Source organism: Lissotriton helveticus, chromosome 5_1 (genome assembly GCF_964261635.1).
Source record: "Lissotriton helveticus chromosome 5_1, aLisHel1.1, whole genome shotgun sequence".
In the NCBI taxonomy this organism is placed as follows: domain Eukaryota; kingdom Metazoa; phylum Chordata; class Amphibia; order Caudata; family Salamandridae; genus Lissotriton; species Lissotriton helveticus.
Genome location: NC_136065.1, coordinates 35705952 through 35727286, shown reverse-complemented (window position 1 = coordinate 35727286; position 21335 = coordinate 35705952). Strand labels below are relative to the sequence as shown.

The window sequence follows — 21335 nt, the reverse complement described above, 5'->3', positions numbered from 1 at the left end:
GGTCAGTCGTGGCCGACGCGGGTGGGCTCTGCAGTAGTGACCTCGCAGCTGGGGTCAGTCGCGGCTGACGCGGGTGGGCTCCGCACGGCCTCCTCGCGGTGCGGGTCACTCTGTTGCGGCCGACACAGGTGGGCTCCGGTCGGTCCGCTGCACTTGCATAGGCTCACCTTCGTTCGGCCGACGGGCCTTCACCTTCCACGCGGGTGGGCTCTGCAGTAGTGACCTCGCAGCTGGGGTCAGTCGTGGCCGACGCGGGTGGGCTCCGCACGGCCTCCTCGCGGTGCGGGTCACTCTGTTGTGGCCGACGCAGGTGGGCTCCGGTCGCTCCGCTGCACTTGCATAGGCTCACCTTCGTTCGGCCGATGGGCCTTCACCTTCCACGCGGGTGGGCCCTGCGGTAGTGACCTCGCAGCTGGGGTCAGTCGCGGCTGACGCGGGTGGGCTCTGGTCGGTCCACTGCACTTGCATAGGCTCACCTTCGGCCGATGGGCCTTCACCTTCCACGCGGGTGGGCTCTGCGGTAGTGACCTCGCAGCTGGGGTCAGTCGCGGCCGACACAGGTGGGCTCCGGTCGGTCCGCTGCACTTGCATAGGCTCACCTTCGGCCGACGGGCCTTCACCTTCCACGCGGGTGGGCTCTGCAGTAGTGACCTCGCAGCTGGGGTCAGTCGCGGCTGACGCGGGTGGGCTCCGCACGGCCTCCTCGCGGTGCGGGTCACTCTGTTGTGGCCGACGCAGGTGGGCTCCGGTCGCTCCGCTGCACTTGCATAGGCTCACCTTCGGCCGACGGGCCTTCACCTTCCACGCGGGTGGGCTCTGCGGTAGTGACCTCGCAGCTGGGGTCAGTCGCGGCTGACGCGGGTGGGCTCTGGTCGGTCCGCTGCACTTGCATAGGCTCACCTTCGGCCGATGGGCCTTCACCTTCCACGCGGGTGGGCTCTGCGGTAGTGACCTCGCAGCTGGGGTCAGTCGCGGCTGACGCGGGTGGGCTCTGGTCGGTCCGCTGCACTTGCATAGGCTCACCTTCGGCCGATGGGCCTTCACCTTCCACGCGGGTGGGCTCTGCGGTAGTGACCTCGCAGCTGGGGTCAGTCGCGGCTGACGCGGGTGGGCTCCGGTCGGTCCGCTGCACTTGCATAGGCTCACCTTCGGCCGATGGGCCTTCACCTTCCACACAGGTGGGCTCTGTGGTAGTGACCTCGCAGCTGGGGTCAGTCACGGCTGACGCGGGTGGGCTCTGGTCGGTCCGCTGCACTTGCATAGGCTCACCTTCGGCCGACGGGCCTTCACCTTCCACACAGGTGGGCTCTGTGGTAGTGACCTCGCAGCTGGGGTCAGTCGTGGCTGACGCGGGTGGGCTCTGGTCGGTCTGCTTTTTCACCCAGGTAGCCCTCAGCAGCATTGGAGGTGCGGGGTGGGCTCCCGGTCACCTCCTCGCCAGCATCTCGGCCCGGGACTCCGCACACGCCCCACGGGCCTCACGGTGGCGGGCGATCATGCGGGGGAGGGGGGGCACAACATCACCCTAGAGCTCTCTCCCCCTTTCCCCACGATTTCTTCAGGTAGCTGTGGCACACTGGGCACAGCTCCGCCTCGTCGCCAATGTAGTGTTGGTGAGGGGCGCCAGGCCCTCATTATGCTAGGGTGAATAATCAGACACGCACACAGTGGTGATGGTTAGCTAATGGGCGGAGAGCACATGCGCTCCGCCCTTTTTATTGACTGGGTCACGTAACTCAGTGGTGGGTGGGTGTGAAGTGTGGGGTTACATACTGAACAACTAGAACGTGTCCAGCAGGACACTACATCCCCCATCTTGCTTGCCTGCATTCCCTCCTTTCGTGGATGTCTGACCATGTTACGCTGTTCGAATACTCTATCCTCCCATGTCTCATCCATGTGCCCTTCTCTCACAGCTGATGACTGCGTGGCATCGATACCCGCCTCCCAAGGGTCTCTGGGCTTTCTCTTTCCTGCACCCTTTAGTACCCACCAACACCCCTCTGAGTGGGCACCGAGGTCTGTGTTGGTGGGTCGCTGCTATGTCTCGCCCTGTTATTCTTTCCACTGCCTGCATGCCTCAGTAGGGTATGACCCCTCTCAACACTGTCTGCGCCCTCTCTCCCCGTGGGTGTCTGACCCCACACCACTCTGTGCATGCCCTCTCCCCGTAGGTGTCTGACCCCTCACCACTCTGTGCATGCACTCTCCCTGTGGGTGTCTGACCCCTCACCACTCTGTGCATGCCATCTCCCCGTAGGTGTCTGACCCCGCACCACTCTGTGCATGCACTCTCCCTGTGGGTGTCTGACCCCGCACCACTCTGTGCATCCCCTCTCCCCGTAGATGTCTGACCCCTCACCACTCTGTGCATGCACTCTCCCTTGGCGTGTCTCACCCCGCACCACTCGGTGCATGCCCTCTCCCCGTAGGTGTCTGACCCCGCACCACTCTGTGCATGCCCTCTCCCCATAGGTGTCTGACCCTGCACCACTCTGTGCATGCCCTCTCCCTGTAGGTGTCTGACCCCGCACCACTCTGTGCATGCACTCTCCCTGTGGGTGTCTGTCCCCTCACCATGTTCTTCCTCACATGGACGTCTCACATGCTACCTATTTGTATTTCCTTCTTCCCGTCAATGCCTGACCCTTCACCACGGCTTGCGTGCCCTATCGTCGTGGAAGTCTGACCTCTCACTACGCTCTGCTTGCCCCCTATCTGTGGATGTCTGACGCATGCTCTACCCCCTCCTCTTTGGATAAGTTATCGTCGAGGTTCTCCGACGCCCCGCACCCTTCACTTCCGACGCCCCGCACCCTTCACTTCCCCAGCCACTGCTTGTGCTCTCGTCAGTCACTCTCTGCCGGCCTGGCTATGCCATTCTTGTTGGCATGCCTCTGCTCTTTGGTAGCCTCACTGGACCCCTCTATGCCCGAGCTTCTATTCCTATAAATGTCAGGGTTTCTCTATCTCACTACCTCACAACCTCACTCTCCCTCAGTACCTCACAACCTCACTCTCCCTCACTACCTGACTACCTCACAACCTCACTCTCTCTCTCTCTCTCTCTCTCTCTCTATCTCACAACCTCACAACCTCACTCTCCCTCACTCTCTCACTCTCTCACTACCTCACTACCTCACTCTCTATCTACCTCACTCTCTCCCACTACCTCACTCTCCCTCACTACCTCACTCTCTCTATCTCACTACCTCACTCTCACTACCTCTCTATCTCAATACCTCACTCTCTCTCTCTCACTACCTTATTCTCTCACACTCTCTCACACTCTCTCTCACACTCTCTCACACACTCTCTCTCTCACACACACTCTCTCTCACACTCTCTCACACTCTCTCTCTCACTCTCTCTCTCACTCTCTCTCTCACACTCTCTCTCACTCTCTCTCACACACACTCTCTCACACACACTCTCTCACACACTCTCTCTCACACACTCTCTCTCACACACTCTCTCTCACACACTCTCTCTCACACACTCTCTCTCACACACTCTCTCTCACACACTCTCTCTCACACACTCTCTCTCACACACTCTCTCTCACACACTCTCTCTCACACACTCTCTCACTCACACACACTCTCTCACTCACACACACTCTCTCACTCACACAATGTCTCTCACACTCTCTCTCTTACACACTCTCTCTCTTACACTCTCTCTCTCTTACACTCTCTCTCTCTTACACTCTCTCTCTCTCACACTCTCTCTCTCTCACACTCTCTCTCTCTCACACACTCTCTCTCTCTCACACACTCTCTCGCGGCGTGGGGGCTGTTGGCTCTGTTCTCGGGGGCAGAAGTGGGCGCTTTCCTCACCGTAAGTCGCCGTCCGCAGGTTGGTGACAGGGGCACGCCGCGCAGGTGATCAGAGGCAGCGTCCGGCGTCTGGCAGTCCGGCCCGCTTATTCTTTCCTCGCTGCTGCGGCCTTATCTCTCCATTTTCACGGCCGATGCGGGTGGGCTCCGCACGGCCTCCTCGCGGTGCGGGTCACTCTGTTGCGGCCGACACAGGTGGGCTCCGGTCGGTCCGCTGCACTTGCATAGGCTCACCTTCGTTCGGCCGACGGGCCTTCACCTTCCACACGGGTGGGCTCTGCAGTAGTGACCTCGCAGCTGGGGTCAGTCGCGGCCGACGCGGGTGGGCTCCGGTCCGTCTGCTTTTTCACCCAGGTGGCCCTCAGCAGCACTGGAGGTGCGGGGTGGGCTCCATGTCACCTCCTCGCCAGCATCTCGGCCCGGGACTCAGCACACGCCCCACGGGCCTCACGGCGGCCGGCGATCATGCGGGGGAGGGGGGGCACGACATCGCCCTAGAGCTCTCTCCCCCTTTCCACACGATTTCTTCAGGTAGCTGTCGCACGCTGGGCACAGCTCCGCCTCGTCGACAATGTAGTGTTGGTGAGGGGCGCTAGGCCCTCATTATGCTAGGGTGAATAATCAGACACGCACACAGTGGTGATGGTTAGCTAAAGGGCCCAGAGCACATGCGCTCCGCCCTTTTTATTGACTGGGTCAACTGACTCGTGACACCAGTGGTGGGTGGGTGTAAAGTGTGGGGTTACATACTGAACAACTAGAACGTGTCCAGCAGGACACTACATCCCCCATCTCGCTTGCCTGCGTTCCCTTTTCTCGTGGATGTCTGACCATGTTACGCTGTTTGAATACTCTCTCCTCCCAGGTCTCATCCATGTGCCCTTCTCTCACAGCTGATGACTGCGTGGCATCGATACCCACCTCCCCAAGGGTCTCTGGGCTTTCTATTTCCTGCACCCTTTAGTACCCACCAACACCCCTCTAAGTGGGCACCGGGGTCTGTGTTGGTGGGTCGCTGCTATGTCTCGCACTGTTATTCTTTCCACTGCCTGCATGCCTCAGTAGGGTATGACCCCTCTCAACACTGTCTGCGCCCTGTCTCCCCGTGGGTGTCTGACCCCGCACCACTCTGTGCATGCCCTCTCCCCGTAGGTGTCTGACCCCTTGTTATCCTCCAAGTCCTCGGGATCAGCCGGATGATGTAATAAGGCCACCTCCTGATCTATCCGGACCCAGAAAGCTATTATAGCCAGGGCCCAAGAAGGATCAGGTGAGGGCAGGAAAAAAATAATAAACAGGAAGGAAAGGATGGGGACAGCAGGGAGGGAGAACTGTAATGACAAAACAAGAGAAAAGTGATTGTCTCAATTCTTGGTGTATACAACACAACAATGCTCAATAATCACTGTGACCAGTACCTGTAAATAAACTAAGAATAGACCCTGTAGATACTTCTCTTTCCCCTCTATCTGGTCCGACAAACAGGTTTGAAACATAGAGCACACCACCTGTAATACACAATCATATGGGGGGGTTTGTGATTGGGGGTAACACTATCCTGGCAATCACATAGGAGGGCTTGCTCAGTACATACCATGCTACTCTGAGGGCGTCTCTAAGATCAGATCCCACTTGCACGGACCAAACACCACAGTACCAGGTAAAGAACAAAAATGATGGAAATAACAGGTTACGTCACCCAAAAGTAATGTAAGGTCTACAGTACCTGATAAGAAGTCTCAGATCTGTGTACTGTTAGCTCGGTGCACCCTGCATGAGCCGGTGCAAGAAGGCTCTGCCAACAGGGGCACCATAAGGAAAAGGAAACGGAGCGCACCCTGCACGAGCCGGTGCAAAAAGGCTCAGCCAACAGGGGTGCACAACATGGAAGAAAAGAAACTAGGCGTTCCCCGCATGAGCCGATGCAAGAAGGCTCTGCCAACGGGGAATGCCGCCGGGAACAACACGGACTAAAGAAACGTACACAAGGCGTTCCCCGCATGAGCCGATGAAAGAAGGCTCTGCCAACGGGGGACGCCGGGGGGAACAACACGAACTGCAGAATCGTAGCGCACCCTGCACGAGCCGATGAAAAAAGGCTCAGCCAACAGGGGCGCTGATAAGTTCTCACAAAGCGAAAACAAAGAAAGCACCTTGTTTGTTTCACAAGGTGTACATGAATAGCGTCTCACCGCAAACAGTCGTCCGAAGAAGACTCCGCCTCCACAACCTCCACTAGACTTGTGAAGAGCTATCAGCCAAGGATCACTCGGTGCAAACAGGAACTCCAAAACACGAAACGCCCTACTCCCGGTCCGGAACCAAAATATCCGACGTCCGGCATTGACGATTTCCTCCCTTTATTCTCCGCCCACGACGCCAAGTGTTCTGGGATTTGTAGTCCTTGGCTAGTTTCATAGTTTATACCGGCGCTCTTTCAGGGTGCATATATGCGTATGACACCCCTCACCACTCTGTGCATGCACTCTCCCTGTGGGTGTCTGACCCCTCACCGCTATGTCTCGCACTGTTATTCTTTCCACTGCCTGCATGCCTCAGTAGGGTATGACCCCTCTCAACACTGTCTGCGCCCTGTCTCCCCGTGGGTGTCTGACCCCGCACCACTCTGTGCATGCCCTCTCCCCGTAGGTGTCTGACCCCTCACCACTCTGTGCATGCACTCTCCCTGTGGGTGTCTGACCCCTCACCACTCTGTGCATGCCCTCTCCCCATAGGTGTCTGACCCCGCACCACTCTGTGCATCCCCTCTCCCCGTAGGTGTCTGACCCCTCACCACTCTGTGCATGTACTCTCCCTGTGGGTGTCTGACCCCGCACCCCTCTGTGCATGCACTCTCCCTTGGCGTGTCTGACCCCACACCACTCTGTGCATGCCCTCTCCCCGTAGGTGTCTGACCCCGCACCACTCTGCGCATGAACTCTCCCTGTGGGTGTCTGACCCCTCACCACTCTGTGCATGCCCTCTCCCCGTAGGTGTCTGACCCCGCACCACTCTGTGCATGCACTCTCCCCATAGGTGTCTGGCCCTTCACCACTATGTGCATGCCCTCTCCCCGTAGGTGTCTGACCCTTCACCACTCTGTGCATGCACTCTTCCTGTGGGTGTCTGACCCCGCACCACTCTGTGCATGCCCTCTCCCCGTAGGTGTCTGACCCCACACCACTCTGTGCATGCACTCTCCCTGTGGGTGTCTGACCCCTCACCACTCTGTGCATGCCCTCTCCCTGTGGGTGTCTGACCCTTCACCACTCTGTGCATGCCCTCTCCCTGTGGGTGTATGACCCCGCACCACTCTGTGCATGCCCTCTCCCTGTGGGTGTCTGACCCCTCACCACTCTGTGCATGCACTCTCCCTGTGGGTGTCTGACCCCGCACCTCTCTGTGCATGCACTCTAGGTCTGGGTGTCTGACCCTTCACCACTCTGTGCATGCACTCTCCCCATAGGTGTCTGATCCCGCACCACTCTGTGCATGCCCTCTCCCTGTAGGTGTCTGACCCCACACCACTCTGTGCATGCCCTCTCCCTGTGGGTGTCTGACCCTTCACCACTCTGTGCATGCCCTCTCCCCGTAGGTGTCTGACCCTTCACCACTCTGTGCATGCACTCTCCCTGTGGGTGTCTGTCCCCCTCACCATGGTCTTCCTCACATTGAGGAAAAACAGCCCAAATTACAACCGATGCCCAGGCTGCTGGCACAAGACGCCTCTTATTTCCCATCTTGAACAGTTACCAAATAAAGAGACGGGCGCTGGAAGCGGGAAGGCAGGAACAGGTTTTTATTTCTCATGAGGAGAGCCTGTCATTTCGGACACACGCATAATGTCTTCAAGAGGTGCTCTAACAAGTTTCTCTGAGGCTCCGTCTTTTATACACAGGTTTATGATGCACAAACATTCCTTATTGCAATAAAGAAACTTTGAAGTACCAAAAGGCATGTTTGGAATCCCAGCTTCAGGCCTATTCCCACACCAGTCGCCCGGATGTCGTTTCCCCTCCCAAATGTAACATGTGATTGTAATCTTGCAGCCGGACATTCCAACAGGACACGAGGGCAAGAGGGGGGGGTGGTCAGATCTAAGGTTGGGCAAGCGATAAGATCGGGCACTTCGGTTGGTGTATCACGTTTTGCTATGCGGGGCCAGGGGGAGTACATCCATGAGGCTTTGTTTTATGACTTGGGACCGGGTCGAGAGGCCAGGTGTAGCCGGGGGGGGGGTCATCAGAAGAGGGGAAGGGTGTTCCTGGGAGGAATGTAGGGGGTGTGGGTCAGGCAGGGGTGTCATTTTTAGAGCAGGGTCGCGCAGAGGGAGAGGGTTTTATGGCCTATGCATGAGAGAGCGGGGGCTGTCTGGGATGCTTGCGAGGCTGGGGAGTGAGGGGGAGAGAGAGAGGCTGGCTATCGGGAGTGGGCAGAGAGGCCTTGGTGCCTAAAATGGCTGCCGTGTACGTGCGTGCATGGGCCTATCCTGGCGAGATGATGCGGGCAATGCTTCGCCGTATTCGTTCTGCTTGCAGCGAGGGGTATGGGGAACACAAATGAACGCCGCTTATGTACATATACATTGTCATTTTCCACAGTCGCCGCTTTTTAACATGAGTTAGTTCATTTCCGTGTTTATCATAACTGACGGGGTGTACATATAGCCATGTGTGGTCAATGAAATAGCGTTTGTCAATACTGGCGGGTTGCACATAACCCTGTGCAGTCGATGCAATAGACGTGGTGCAATACATATGAATTTACATTTGTCGTGATATATATACGAGTCTAGAGATCGGTATACAACTCAGTCGGAATCAATCAAGGAAATGTCTCGACACATTATGGAACCATGTTCTGACTCTCTTTCCGGCGGTATCAATGTACAGTAAAGAGTGGCCGATGAAACATTTTGAAAACAATACAAAGTGTTTGAGGGAGGAATTCAGTTCAATACAAGCAATTAGTCCAGGGGGGGGGTAGAAAGTCCAGAAAGGGGAGGGGGGGGGTCTTCGCCACAGTGTCTTTTTAGCAGCGAGCCATCACTGGTGGGCTCTAGTAGTTCGTTTTCTTTCGTTGGCGCTGTTGAGCACCGGCGTGGAGCTATAGGTCCAGCTCGGATCCATCCTTACGTCGCAGGGTGCGATCTGTCCTCTGCTGTTAGACCACAGTCCTGTTTCCTAACTAATCTTTTTAAGGGTGCCTCATGCTGGGCACCTGCATTTCTTTCTCCTTCCGTGGCAAACCCTATTCTACCTAAATGCTGTTCTTCTTCTATGAGTCAAAATCCATGTGAAAAAAAGGGGGTGTTGTCGGATAATCGAGGGAAGAGAGGGCGGAGTGGGATCAGATCTTTGAGACAAACCAAGGGAGCAAAGGATAATGAGCAGGCAGGCCCATCGATCGGGCTCAAAGGGCGGGGACTTCTGGCACGCGTGGGTCAGCAAGCAGAGGGCTTCAAGGCAGCCCTCCATCCTTTCATTTTCCGTGTTTGAGAGTAGTGCCTCGTCCCGCGTCTCGTTGCTCTGCGGCTCCACCTTTGGTCGATGTCACATGTGCTTCATGATCTGCGGCTAGGCTGTGCATCACGTCCGGCCCCTCTCCTCCGGTGATTGTGTATCTTTGAATGGGTACAAAACAATCTTTAGAGAACTGGCAGGAGAAGACATTTATACATTTCAATTCCGCCCCCAATCTTAAGTAGTTGGGGGTACGTTCATCGGTCACGTTCAGAAGTTATCACTATGGAGTATGTATGCGAGCATTTCTACTGAGTTTGCACTAAGTCTATTTGGCGTTCATTCATGACGTATATGGAGAGAAGTCAGGCTCCTATCAACTGCGTATTCCATCAAACTCGTAATCGGATCCTTCGGTAGAGACTCGTCTTTCTAACCCAAACCCTGGCAGTCTTCTACCATCATGAGAGAGGGACAGAGGCTAAACATTCTTTTCTCGGGGAGCAACGGTTAATCAGGGTCATCGATTATACTTCGGGATATGGAGCTGGGGTCAATCGGGAGAAACGAGGACGCTTTGGACATCCGTACTTGGGTGCAGAGAGGTGGGGCAATCTGGGCATTGGGGATTGTGTTTCTAACGAACTGAGAACAGAAGGCCACTGACATATAGTCCCCCTAAAAAAAATAAAAGCCAGATTAGGGGACATCAGTCGTCTTACCTGTCCTTTCCTTCTTAGCCAATTCAAGTTCCATCATTTTACAGAAAGGAGAGGTAGTAATATGGCAAATTACAATTGTTTTAGTTTGTCAATTTTGCCGAACACCTTTGTGCTCGAAAAACCAATTAGGCTTGTGCCGGCGGGGCACAATGTTACCACACAAAGGAAGAGGGAACAGGGGGACCCTCAGAGAGAGCGAGTCGTCCGCATTCTAAACGAACTATTCGGTACACGTACGACATGGAGAGAGAGAGAGAGACGTGTACAATAATAGGCCATTTAGTGCGCACACAACACAGAACAGCAGGGGTCAAGTTATATAGAAACACAGGCTGAGGGACGACGTAGATCCATGCATTACGTACACATGAATTCAGGCGGGGGTAGTACATGCATTATATACAAGAATCCAAGACAAAACATAGAACAGTACTTGGCCAAAAAGATTTCTTCCTGCATGCTGCGCATCCTTAGTATCCTACTTAATTCATCTGGCTGCCTTTGCTGGTGGCCTCGGTTGCAAATACTTACACCTTTGTCAATTGTCCGGGAACTAACCTGGTCGGGCTAATACTCACGGTGGGATCTTCGAATCAGTTTTAGCGAATGGGCATCCGGGCTGAGGCAACGGAGGGTGTCAGTCGGGAGAACAATGGGGCAGCTTTAAGTTTCATGTCTGAGGGTGCAAGAAGGAGGTGGTAAATCTTAAACATTGACAATATTCCTAGTCTTCCAGGAGGAGGGTACTTGGGTAAACCTCACCCCGGAATATTCCTGAACCTTTCCCTATTTAGTTACCGTGTGAATTTACTCATGGGTGCACGTCATTCTAGGTTGCATTACTTGGGGTGCCGGTTGGAGTCATATTTTGTCATACTGCAATAACCCGTCAAGTTTCTGCTTCAGGCCACCCTCCCAGTCGCTGGGTTCAGAGAGAGAGGGGGACAGTCGTTTCTAGTAAGGGAGTGCTATATCTTTGTTTGTTCGTCGGCCGTTCGATCATCACTTAAGTCATACATAAAACATTTCTCTCATCAATCCAAACGTGTGCAACGTATATTCAGTCGAGTTATACACATCAGGGCATACATACGTGCATTCATATCGCACAAATTCGTCACGTTCTCAGGGGCAGTCCCCATAGACAATATACAATTTTCCCGTGCCGAACCATGGCGTGTTGTTTAGGCCTTCTCCATACTTCGGTCGACGTTCCGATGTGTCCTGCAGAAAGAAGGGAAAAAGAAGGGGGTGGGGGCAGCGTTTTAAAACACATCAGCGCGCATAAACCCGAAAATGCTTTTACTTACCACATACTCGACCGATCTCCGCGGGATGCAGTCCCTTTCATCTCGGCGTTTAAGCCCAGGGGGACCGGTAGTGCGGGAGAGATAATCTTTGATGGACTGTGTATCGCATAGATCGCCCAAGTGTGGTACTACGGATCGTGTGTAGGGAAGGGTCACTAGGCACGGAGACTAGAGGGGCTAGGTGGCATTCCTTCGGAGTGGCTTAGGGGCATCTGAAACAACTTCCCTGACACATGTGGCACATAAGGTAAAGGCTAAATACCGGGACCTTTATCGATTGCTTTACGTTGCACAAAAATAAAAATATATAATAAAAAACATATACACAACAAACCTGGACCATTCACATTTGCGATATTTCTGTGTACTTTGCTTTTTAACCTTCAAGTAATCGAGTGGCTTTATTTCACCTGTATTTTACTTATATCGGAAACAGTGTCCATTTATTCGAAACTTACCAATTTAAGCGCTACAACTAAGTTTGCTTTTCACAAAACCTTTATTTAAAAATGTTGGCGCACAAATATGGGTCTACAACCACGTGGGCCAGCCACGGAGCAGACTGGAACTGTACATGAGGGGATATTTATTTGAACGGAGTCAGTGACCATTGATTTCATAAAGGTGCGACAAGTGCAATAAAATCATATCGAAAATTAATTGTGGGTAAGTACCATAATTCGAACTTTCAATAATACCGTAATCAATGACGCGTCAGAACTTAATATCAATTCATTGTCCAAGTGTTCAATCAGTACCCATCCCCTCCCTCCACGTGCTTCAAAAACTGCATTCATATCTCATGATATCAAGGCTGAGCAACCGGAACACAACAGGGAGTTGCGAGTTTCATTTGTACCGGAGCCATTTTGGGTGAGGTCAGGCAGGTCCAAGTATAGTCAAAATGTCTCCACCAACTCGTGGTTGGACCAGAACCTCTTTCGGCAGTCCAAAAGTTTCGTTAAAGGGCACAGAAGGGGCCGCCGATAAGAACCATCAGTCAAAGGGGGGAGGGAGGCAACAATCTTTCCTACCGGGTCATACTGGTGTTCCACCGGAACTGATAAAATTGGTAGTCGGCAGGATTTCGGTCATTCAAACTGAGGCTGGCACCAGCATGAGAGCGCCGACGTCTCGTGGCTACGTCTTGGTCGTTCCGCGGGTAATCATGGCAGTCATTCTCCATCGGGGGCCCGCGGGGGTCGGGGGCCCCTGCGGCTCTCATAGAATCTTCAAAGTTGAGGAGAACGCTTCTGGACGGGGAACTCTTTTTTTCTAGCTGGCAAGCGACCTGGTCATCTTTGCACGCCAGGCCCACTCCTGCAGAGTCGACCGTCATGTTACGAGTTCCGCGGCAATCAGCAGTTGCTGGCTCGCAAGAGCAGACGGACTCCAGCCTGTCGGGCGTGGTGTTGCACCGCCAGAGTGGACGAACCCTTGTCGGGTGAGTGGAGCATTGGGGATGCAGCTGAGGGGCCTCCACCTGGGGAGATGGGAGAGGCTCGTCCGCGCCGCCTCTCCCTCCCAGCGCACCCCATGCCTTTTCCTGGCGCTGACATTCGTGATGGCTGGACCAGGCGATGAGAGAGGGGGGGGTCGGAGGCATAAGCAAGACATCCCCCCCCCCGTGGCCTGCAAGGCGCCAGAAGAAGAGGATGGGAAGACCAGTACATCCCGGGCCATCTGAGGTAACGGGTTTTTAGGAACCCGTTTGGTGCCAGGGGATAACACCCGAAGACCTCTGAGTTCTCCCTGTTCCGGACCACAGAAACACGGAGTCTTCTTGTCGAGTCAGAGATCGAGTTTTATTGATAGCTACCAAGTAACAGGTGTCCTAGAAGCACGACAAACACGGGTCATGTGTTCTCAGGAGACTGTTCGTTTTTACAGAACCAGCCTTCTCCTTATATACAGAAATAATAGCTGCAAGCAAGAATTCTTGAGTTTATGATATGGCTATACACATATTTCTACAATAATACAAAAGAGCGAAGTCATGTAGGCAAGCCTGTATTTTAGATGTCAAATGCGTGATAGATTACTTAGCCAAGCCCGGAACTCCCATCAGATATCGATGAAAACCCCAATAAAGGAAGGCACCTCCTAGTCATAAAACTGGCCATAAACAGGGAACAGGACAGGTGTGTGTTTGTAGAAAGCATGGTTTGTATGTAGTGAATGGTTTGAGGAATGTTATGTATCGATGCTATCGCATTTGGCCACTGGGCGAGGGGCTGCCCAGACAGGTTTGGCTAAAGGCGATGGAGTCAGTTGGGACAGGTCAGGGGGAAGTCAGGGAAGGAGGACGTGTCCTTTTAGATCAAGCTCGACCTTTAATTGACTTATCATGAGGGCAAGACGTAAGATGGATGCCGTTCACAAAATGGAGTCTAAGGGGTCGGGACGGAAACTACGATTTGGGGGTGTTGTTGACCCTCGATTATGACGCAAATGCATGGGAATGATGCCCTAATCATTATCGGTTCGCTGACACCAAATTCGTCATGGTACGTTGATATTTTGTGACACGGGTATTGGACCTCGATATCGGGATGACAACAGGGTCCAGATTTTCAGAACCACAGACCCTCCTTTTGCCCTTATGTAAGGCAATAATTCATATTAATCGGAGTCCAAATCCGTATGAAGGAATTCGTGGAGATGCTGCTGTAACATCATTCTGTTGCTCAGTTCGTCCCTTGGCACAGGCTTCCGTACACATGACGTAGCACAGAGGCCACATAGTGCAGGAGCGCACTGTATACACAGGCAGAACATAAACAGAAGTGCTAAGATCATCCCAATGAAGATCAGTGTTTTCCATCCCCATGTAGCGATCAGTTCCCAGAACCACCCTAGTAAGGACCAATCTCCTTTTTCTACGTGGAGGGAATCAGATATTTCGTGTAGTTTAGAGATGGCTTGGTACACTGTCGGTGCGTTATCAGGAATGAAAATGCAACAACTGGATTGGATCACTCTACACACACCACCACGATCGGCGAGTATGATATCTAGGGCAACTCGGTTCTGAAGGGTCATAAGTCGATCCGACTGAAGTTCGGTCGTCAAATTTCCAAGGGCTCCGGCCGTTGTAGTCACGGCGGATTCAACTATCCTCGATAACTGGCGAATATTCCTGCTGTTTACCATAGGCCCGCAAAATGGCAGAAAACCCTTTGCGAAGTCAGTGAATTCCTGACCCGCGGTGTCGTCTTTACTCACGACACCTCTAGCTGTCCTTGTCCGATGGTAATCTGCTCTGGCCGTGTAAGTGGGAGGCAGCAGAAATGCGATAAAGCATGTACCTGAGAAGTCAGGGGGCAACCACGTGTAAGCTTGGTCATGGCAGACGAAGTACGTGCCTTTGGCTGCTAATAATATAGGGGAAGTTCGGGAAGCGAACACATATGTCTCCGCGCATATACTCTTTCCTAATTGAGCTTTGGGATCCCTACCGATACCCTGTAAACATAAGTGACCTCGGTTGGGTACTATCCAAACTGGGCGGGATTTCTTTGCTGTCTGGCTCTTACTCAGGTAAACCCCATATTTGGTTACGTTCCAACGAGTGTACGGAGTGAGTTCATCTTTGGGAATCGTAAGATAGGTGTCGAACTCTCTTCTCATATTTCCTATCCCTGCTATTAGTGCCTTGTTACTGGAATCACTTTCAGTAGAATGTGTCGGGTATGGTTCTAGGGCGAATAGGAACATGGTCTGGAAAGCCCACAGAAAACCATAATAACTGAAAGGCAGGATGAAGTATGGGATACCCTTGTCCGTCGTGTGTGGCATGAGTCCACATATCCAACAGTTCGATGTGTTCATGATGGACTGGTGTTGGTGTAGGAGTTGAATGAAAGAGTTATTTACAAATTCGAGTCTTCGGGCAGACTCGTGTTCAGGTAGAGGGTGAAAGTAGTGTGGAGAAATAGTAGGAGGAGGTGGTGGCTGGGTGTCATTCGAAAAGGTAACTTTAAACACGAATAGAGTATAACCAGTAAAAAACACAACTATGCTACATAACATTAAAACACATATTATCAGGAATCTTCTTTTGGACAGTATCGTGCATAACTGTTTTTCAAAGTTCGTGAGTCTGATAGGTCTCTCTACCCTAGGAAACTCCATCCTCTAGTTGCTGCCCGCGGCGGTAGATTGATTCTGCCAGGGAGCGCGCTCTGCTCAGTCCGGGGTAACTCCCGTGGACCAACCAGAACCGTGGACCTAAAACTTCCCAGTTGCACTCCCCAGACTTCAACCGCGACCCTAGCAGCAGAACCGGATGGCGGTTCGAAAATCAAAAATGAGCAAGTTTCCTGAGAGTGAGAGAGCTGGAAAATCAAAAATAGTTCTTGGGGGAAGGGAAAATCACATTCGTTTGTGTTTTTTTTATTAGTCTCTTTGTCCTGACCTTAGATTATACTGTTCTTTCCCATGTACGGTGTGGTCTTCAAACAATGTCTCAGGTTCGGTAGTGTCCAACTGCATAGACGGTGGCACAAGTCCTTGTAAAATACGATCACTCTCCTTTTCGGTACCAGTTTCTTTTAAACGTGCATCGCTGAAAGGGATGAAGCGAGGTATGGATTCTGTCTCGGAGTCGGCAATTCCTTCGTTGAACCACCGGTCGTATGGAAGAGGCAGAGGGACCCGTTTGCAATGGGTCCCGTGCACCCAGTTCTTTTTGCCGTCCACCCGAACCGCTGACCTCGTGGAAAGAAGTACCAGGTAAGGTCCGGTCCACCTCGGCTGTCCGTTGTTGGTGCGCTGGAAGTTTCGCACCAAGACCCACGTGCCGGGTGTGATGGAGTGACCTGGATCGTCAGAGGCAGGTGGAGAGGAACTGTGAACCTGTTGGTGTAAAACACGCAATTTAGTTGTCAATTCGCACAAATAGTCAAGCAGTACGGGGTGCTCTATTTCGCTAAGTTTCTTTGGTCTTGGCATGCCCCAGACGTTGGCTGGGCGGCCAAACACTATCTCGTGAGGGCTAAGTCCTAATCTGGATGGGCAGTCATCCTAGTTGACAAGAGTGCTAGGGGCAAGGCGTCGGGCCATTTAAGACCTGTACTGGCTTGGATCTTGGCTAATTTGAGCTTTAAAGTGCCGTTGTAGCACTCTACCAATCCAGCTGATTGGGGGTGATTCGCAGAGTGGAATTTTTGCTGTATGCCTAAACATTCACACACTCTCTTCATCACGCGTCCTACGAATTCACTTCCATTATCACTCCAGACAATTCTAGGCATGCCAAACCTCGGGAAGAACTCTTTGACAAGGGCTTTGGCGGTTGACAAGGCAGTATTGTCTTTAAGGGGGTACGCTTCCACCCACCTGGAGAAAGCGCAAACAACAACGAGCACATACTTCAGATTGTTGCATCTCTCCATGTGAATGAAATCGAGCTGCAAAACCTCGAACGGATACGTTGGAGGCGCAAAATGACCAGCTGGAGTTGGGGTTCCCCTACCGGGATTGTACTTCAAACACACCATACAGTTTCTGACCACATTCTCTGCATATTTCGGGATGTTGCTATTTTGCCATACTGGGGCCAATACTTTACAGATTCCTCTCGAGCTGATGTGTGCAAATCCGTGAGCCATTGTTACTACTGCAAGTACATAGGCGTTAGGCAATAACCATCGCTGGTGTTCTGACAATTCGACCCAACAGCCATTCGTATCTAATCTAACCTTACTTTCTCTCCATTCATTCACCTCTTTCTCAGTTGCCTCGGCTTGTATAGATTTCATGCTTTCAATGGTGTCCTCACACATTCCTACATCAGTAATCCATCTAGCGGGACCTACAACATACATCCGACTCATTGTGTTCCTTGCAGTCTCTTTCGCAACCTCGTCTGCAAATGCATTCCCGCGGCCAACATCATCCTGAATCTTTTTGTGTGCACTACATTTTATAATGGCAACTTGTAGTGGCAAGGTCAGTGACTGGAGGAGCTCATTAACTAGCTGACCATGTTGTATCTTTGCACCATGTGACGTAAGAAACCCACGTTCACGCCACAATCTCCCAAAACTGTGAGCCACACCAAAGGCGTATTGGCTGTCAGTGTACACATTCACTCGTTTTCCTTTCGCTAACACACATGCTCTGGTAAGCGCAATTAGCTCTGCAGCTTGTGCAGAATTATGGGAAATGCGCGCAGTTTCTATAATGGTGTGTAATGTTGTTACGGCATATGCTGCAGTCGTATCACCATTCGGCATCTTGAAACATGAACCATCAACCCATAAAGTATCATTGCATTCAGGAAGGGGAGTGTCCTGTAAGTCTACTCTCCCTTTTGTCTCTTCTTCTGTCCTAAAGCAGCAGTCATGTTTATCAATCTCGTCTGTTCCTGTCGGAATGGGTAATAACGTTGCGGGATTCAGTGTATCGCACCTCTTTATGTGGATGTGACTTGCTAGCAACGTAAGTTCGTAACTGGATAGTCGAGCGCTAGTAAGGTGTTGTGTCTTCGTCCTGTTTAGTAAAATGTCTACTGCATGCGGAACCATAACGATCAGAGTATTATTCATGACTAATCCAGCGGACTGTCGGATGCAGACAGCTGCTGCGGCGGTAGCCCTCAGACAACTTGGTAGGGCTTTAGCCACAGGGTCTAGAGTTGCCGAAAAATACGCGCATGGGCGCTGTCTGTCCCCAAAATGTTGTGTTAAAACTGATAATGCACAACCTTCCTGCTCGTGGACATATAATGTAAAAGGCTTACTGTAGTTGGGGTTTCCCAACACAGGAGCCGAACATAATGCATCACGCAACTTGTGAAAACTCGTCTGGCAATCTTCAGACCAAGGCATAGGATTTGGCGTGTCTTTGCAGAGTAGTGCCAGCAAGGGTTTAGCTAGTAGTGAGAAATTCGGTATCCATTGTCTACAGTACGATGTAATGCCCAAGAAGGCTCGAACCTCTCTCTGTGTCCTTGGGGCACTTAGTTCTGCGATTGCCTGTATTCTTTCTGGTGTCAGTCTCCTTCCCTCCTTCGACAAGATGTGACCTAAGTAGGTTACTTCTTGTCGGCAAAATTGTAGTTTGGAAAGAGACACTTTGTGCTTCATGTCACATAAGTGATGCAATAATGATAACGTAGCTTTCTTGCAAATCTCTTCAGTGTCTGCAGCGATCAGTAGATCGTCTACGTACTGAATCAGAGTTGAACCATTCGGTAGAACAATCGTGTCTAGTTGTGTTTTCAGGGCCTGACTGAATATTGATGGGCTTTCGCAGTAGCCTTGAGGAGCGCACTTGAAGCGGAAACTTCGTCCTCCTAAATTTAAATCCGAAAATATCTCTACTCTCCTCAGCAATCGGGATACTGAAGAAAGCGTTCTTCAGGTCAATCACCGAGAACCAATTTGCTGAAGCTGGAACCATCATCAATAAAGCAGTAATGTCGGGGACAACTGGAAACTGTGGGATAACTATCTTGTTCACTTCTCTGAGGTCGATCACAAACCTATACACAGGGGGTTGTGAAGGATCAGTACGTTTTAAGACTGGCAAAACTGGACTGTTACAAACATTTCCTGTTGTTTCTTCGATGACGTCTTTATCAATCAGGTCATAAACAATCGTCAATAACGCCTTTTCACATTCGCTAGATATTTTGTATTGGGGAATACGTGGCAACCTAATGTTGGCTTTCAATGTTATGACATATGGTGCGATCTCCAAACGACCTACATCATTAGAACAATTAGCCCAGAGTACATCAGGAAGACTCGACAATTCAGTTGCAATATTTTCTTTCGATACATACATTGGAGAAATGACTTTCTTACCGAAAGTAAGTTGTACTCCTAATGGTGAACAGTACAAAGTCGCATATAACCTTTTTTAGCAAATCCAATCCTAACAAATTTTCACCACAACCTGTTGTAAGAATGAGGGGTGCCTCTAATTCGCATGGGCCAATAGAAAGAGATACAGGACTGGAGATCGGGTTTCTAACAGGGGCGCCAGAGAAACCTACTGAGACATTCATTTCGCCAGACAAAGGTGCGCCAGGAAGTTTCGAGTGCATGATAGAACTTTTTGTAGCACCAGTATCCAGCAGAAATGGCTCTGACACTCCTGAGGCTATTACCTCGACATAAGGTCCATTCTGATCTACTGGAACTGAAGCAACTCCCTCTCTTTGTCCATGGCTGTCCTAGCAATCGTTACCCTCATATTCATGTTCGGTGTAATAGTCGTCAGCATAGTACTGAGCTGACCTGGTCGACGCATTATTTTGTTGGTCGAAGCTGTTCATTGAATTCTGAGGCGTAAAAGAAGTTGTATTCTGCGTGGAATTTCCACGGCCCCTACCTCTAGGGGCATGTTGAACACCTCTTCCCCTTACACCCGAAGCACCGCTCAAACGTCGCGCAAGAGCCGGACAATTACTTTTAAAGTGACCCTCTTCCTTGCAATATGCACATTGATTCGGGCCATAAGCAATACGCTGGTGGGAAAACTCGTTTTCTTGCGCGTTTCTCGAATACTGATGTTGCGGTTGATAACTGGGCTGACTAGCCGTACGAGGGGGATAAGCTTGCTGGAGAAGAACTTTAGTTTTTAAATCTTTTGTCTTTCTGTCTACTTTATCTAGCTCGTCTTTGCGCCTATTTTCATAGTACTGGGCTGTAGCTAAAATTTGAGCTGACGTAGAGACAGCCCAAGCACTCTCTGAGTCTTTCAATTTATTACATAGTTCAGGAATTAAATTATGTACGAACTTGTCTACAAACAATCTTTGGCCACCCTCGGTAGCCATATCTTGACCACTATGATCGGTGAAAGTCTCCTCGAATCTTGTGAAAAAGTCAGACACATTCTCATCTTTCTTCTGCTTGCATGCAGATAGCTTGTCCCAGTTCACGTGTACTTCAGGCATTATTGTTTTCATGTATGCAATAATTCTACCGGGAAGTTCAGCTATTAACGGCTCAGGTTTAGAACCACCAATTTGTCTAGCATCTATAGCGGCAATGTTCGCCCATGAGTCACCTAGTTCTTGGGCATGGTTCGTATGACGTATTTTGCTCCATAGAGGATGTGGAACAACGTTCCCAAACAGCATATCTATGTCCGCTAAATTCATTATACATGAGCTTGCAGTTTGCGATAATTCCTTATAATACCCAGTCGGGTTTTTACGAGGATTAGGCAATGTCTGCTTGAGCGCTAAGACTTCGGATCTTTTCCAGGGGACATGTACCCATACACGCTGGAAATGAGGCAGAATCGGTGGATTCGCATACGCATCACCTTCCCTCCAAACCGGAGGAACCTCTCTCATGGGGTACTGTCTCGCTCTTTTCCTATCTGATACGTCGTCTTCGTGCAAGGATCTAGAGACGATTCCTTTACTCCTATAAGAGAGTAATAACTCTATCGCTTTCTCAACATCTCTGCCTGTAATCATGCCTTCGTGGAACTTATAGCGTGTACGCCATAGTTCGTTCATTGTGTATTTGGGATCATTTGTCTCCAAATCTTCGCCCAGATATACACACATTTCTTAGAATACGTATCTCTGAGTGGGTGCATTCTATTGACGGAAAACTTCCATAACAGAGTGAACATCATATCTAACAGTATCCGTAATTCATTTACGGGCTAGTTCATTTAGCACTTTTCTTTCCTCATAATCAGGCAGTTGACTACGTAACTGTCTACCTTCTGTTTTAGGGGTCGTCTTAGGCGACCCGAAGAAAGGTGAAACCAGACCAGTGACGGTTCCTGTCACTCTTTGTCTAATAGAAGGAGAAGCTTGCGGAGGAGCAAGTGCATTGGAAAAAATAGGCTGAGGCAAAGAAGAAGTAGAGGCAATAGTAGAGGAGATTGAAGTAGTAGCAGACGCGGTATCGTAGACAATAGCTGGAGCTGTAGGCAAAGTCGTGGAAGTAGATGGAGTAGGTAGCATAGATGGCGGCCCTGGAGAAGGCTGCGCCGGAGAAGTAGGAACCAGCTGAACAGTAGCTG

At 51.2% G+C, this 21335-nt stretch overlaps 1 protein-coding gene across 1 annotated transcript in view; it reads left to right on the top strand.

Annotated features, from left to right (window-relative positions):
- LOC144752922 (E3 ubiquitin-protein ligase TRIM39-like) overlaps nucleotides 1-21335 on the top strand; it is a 406522-nt gene that overhangs the window by 336495 nt on the left and 48692 nt on the right. The window contains exon 8 of the mRNA XM_078640743.1: nucleotides 21054-21068. Coding sequence (XP_078496869.1) covers nucleotides 21054-21068 — 15 coding nt within the window. The remainder of the gene's footprint in view (nucleotides 1-21053; nucleotides 21069-21335) is intronic.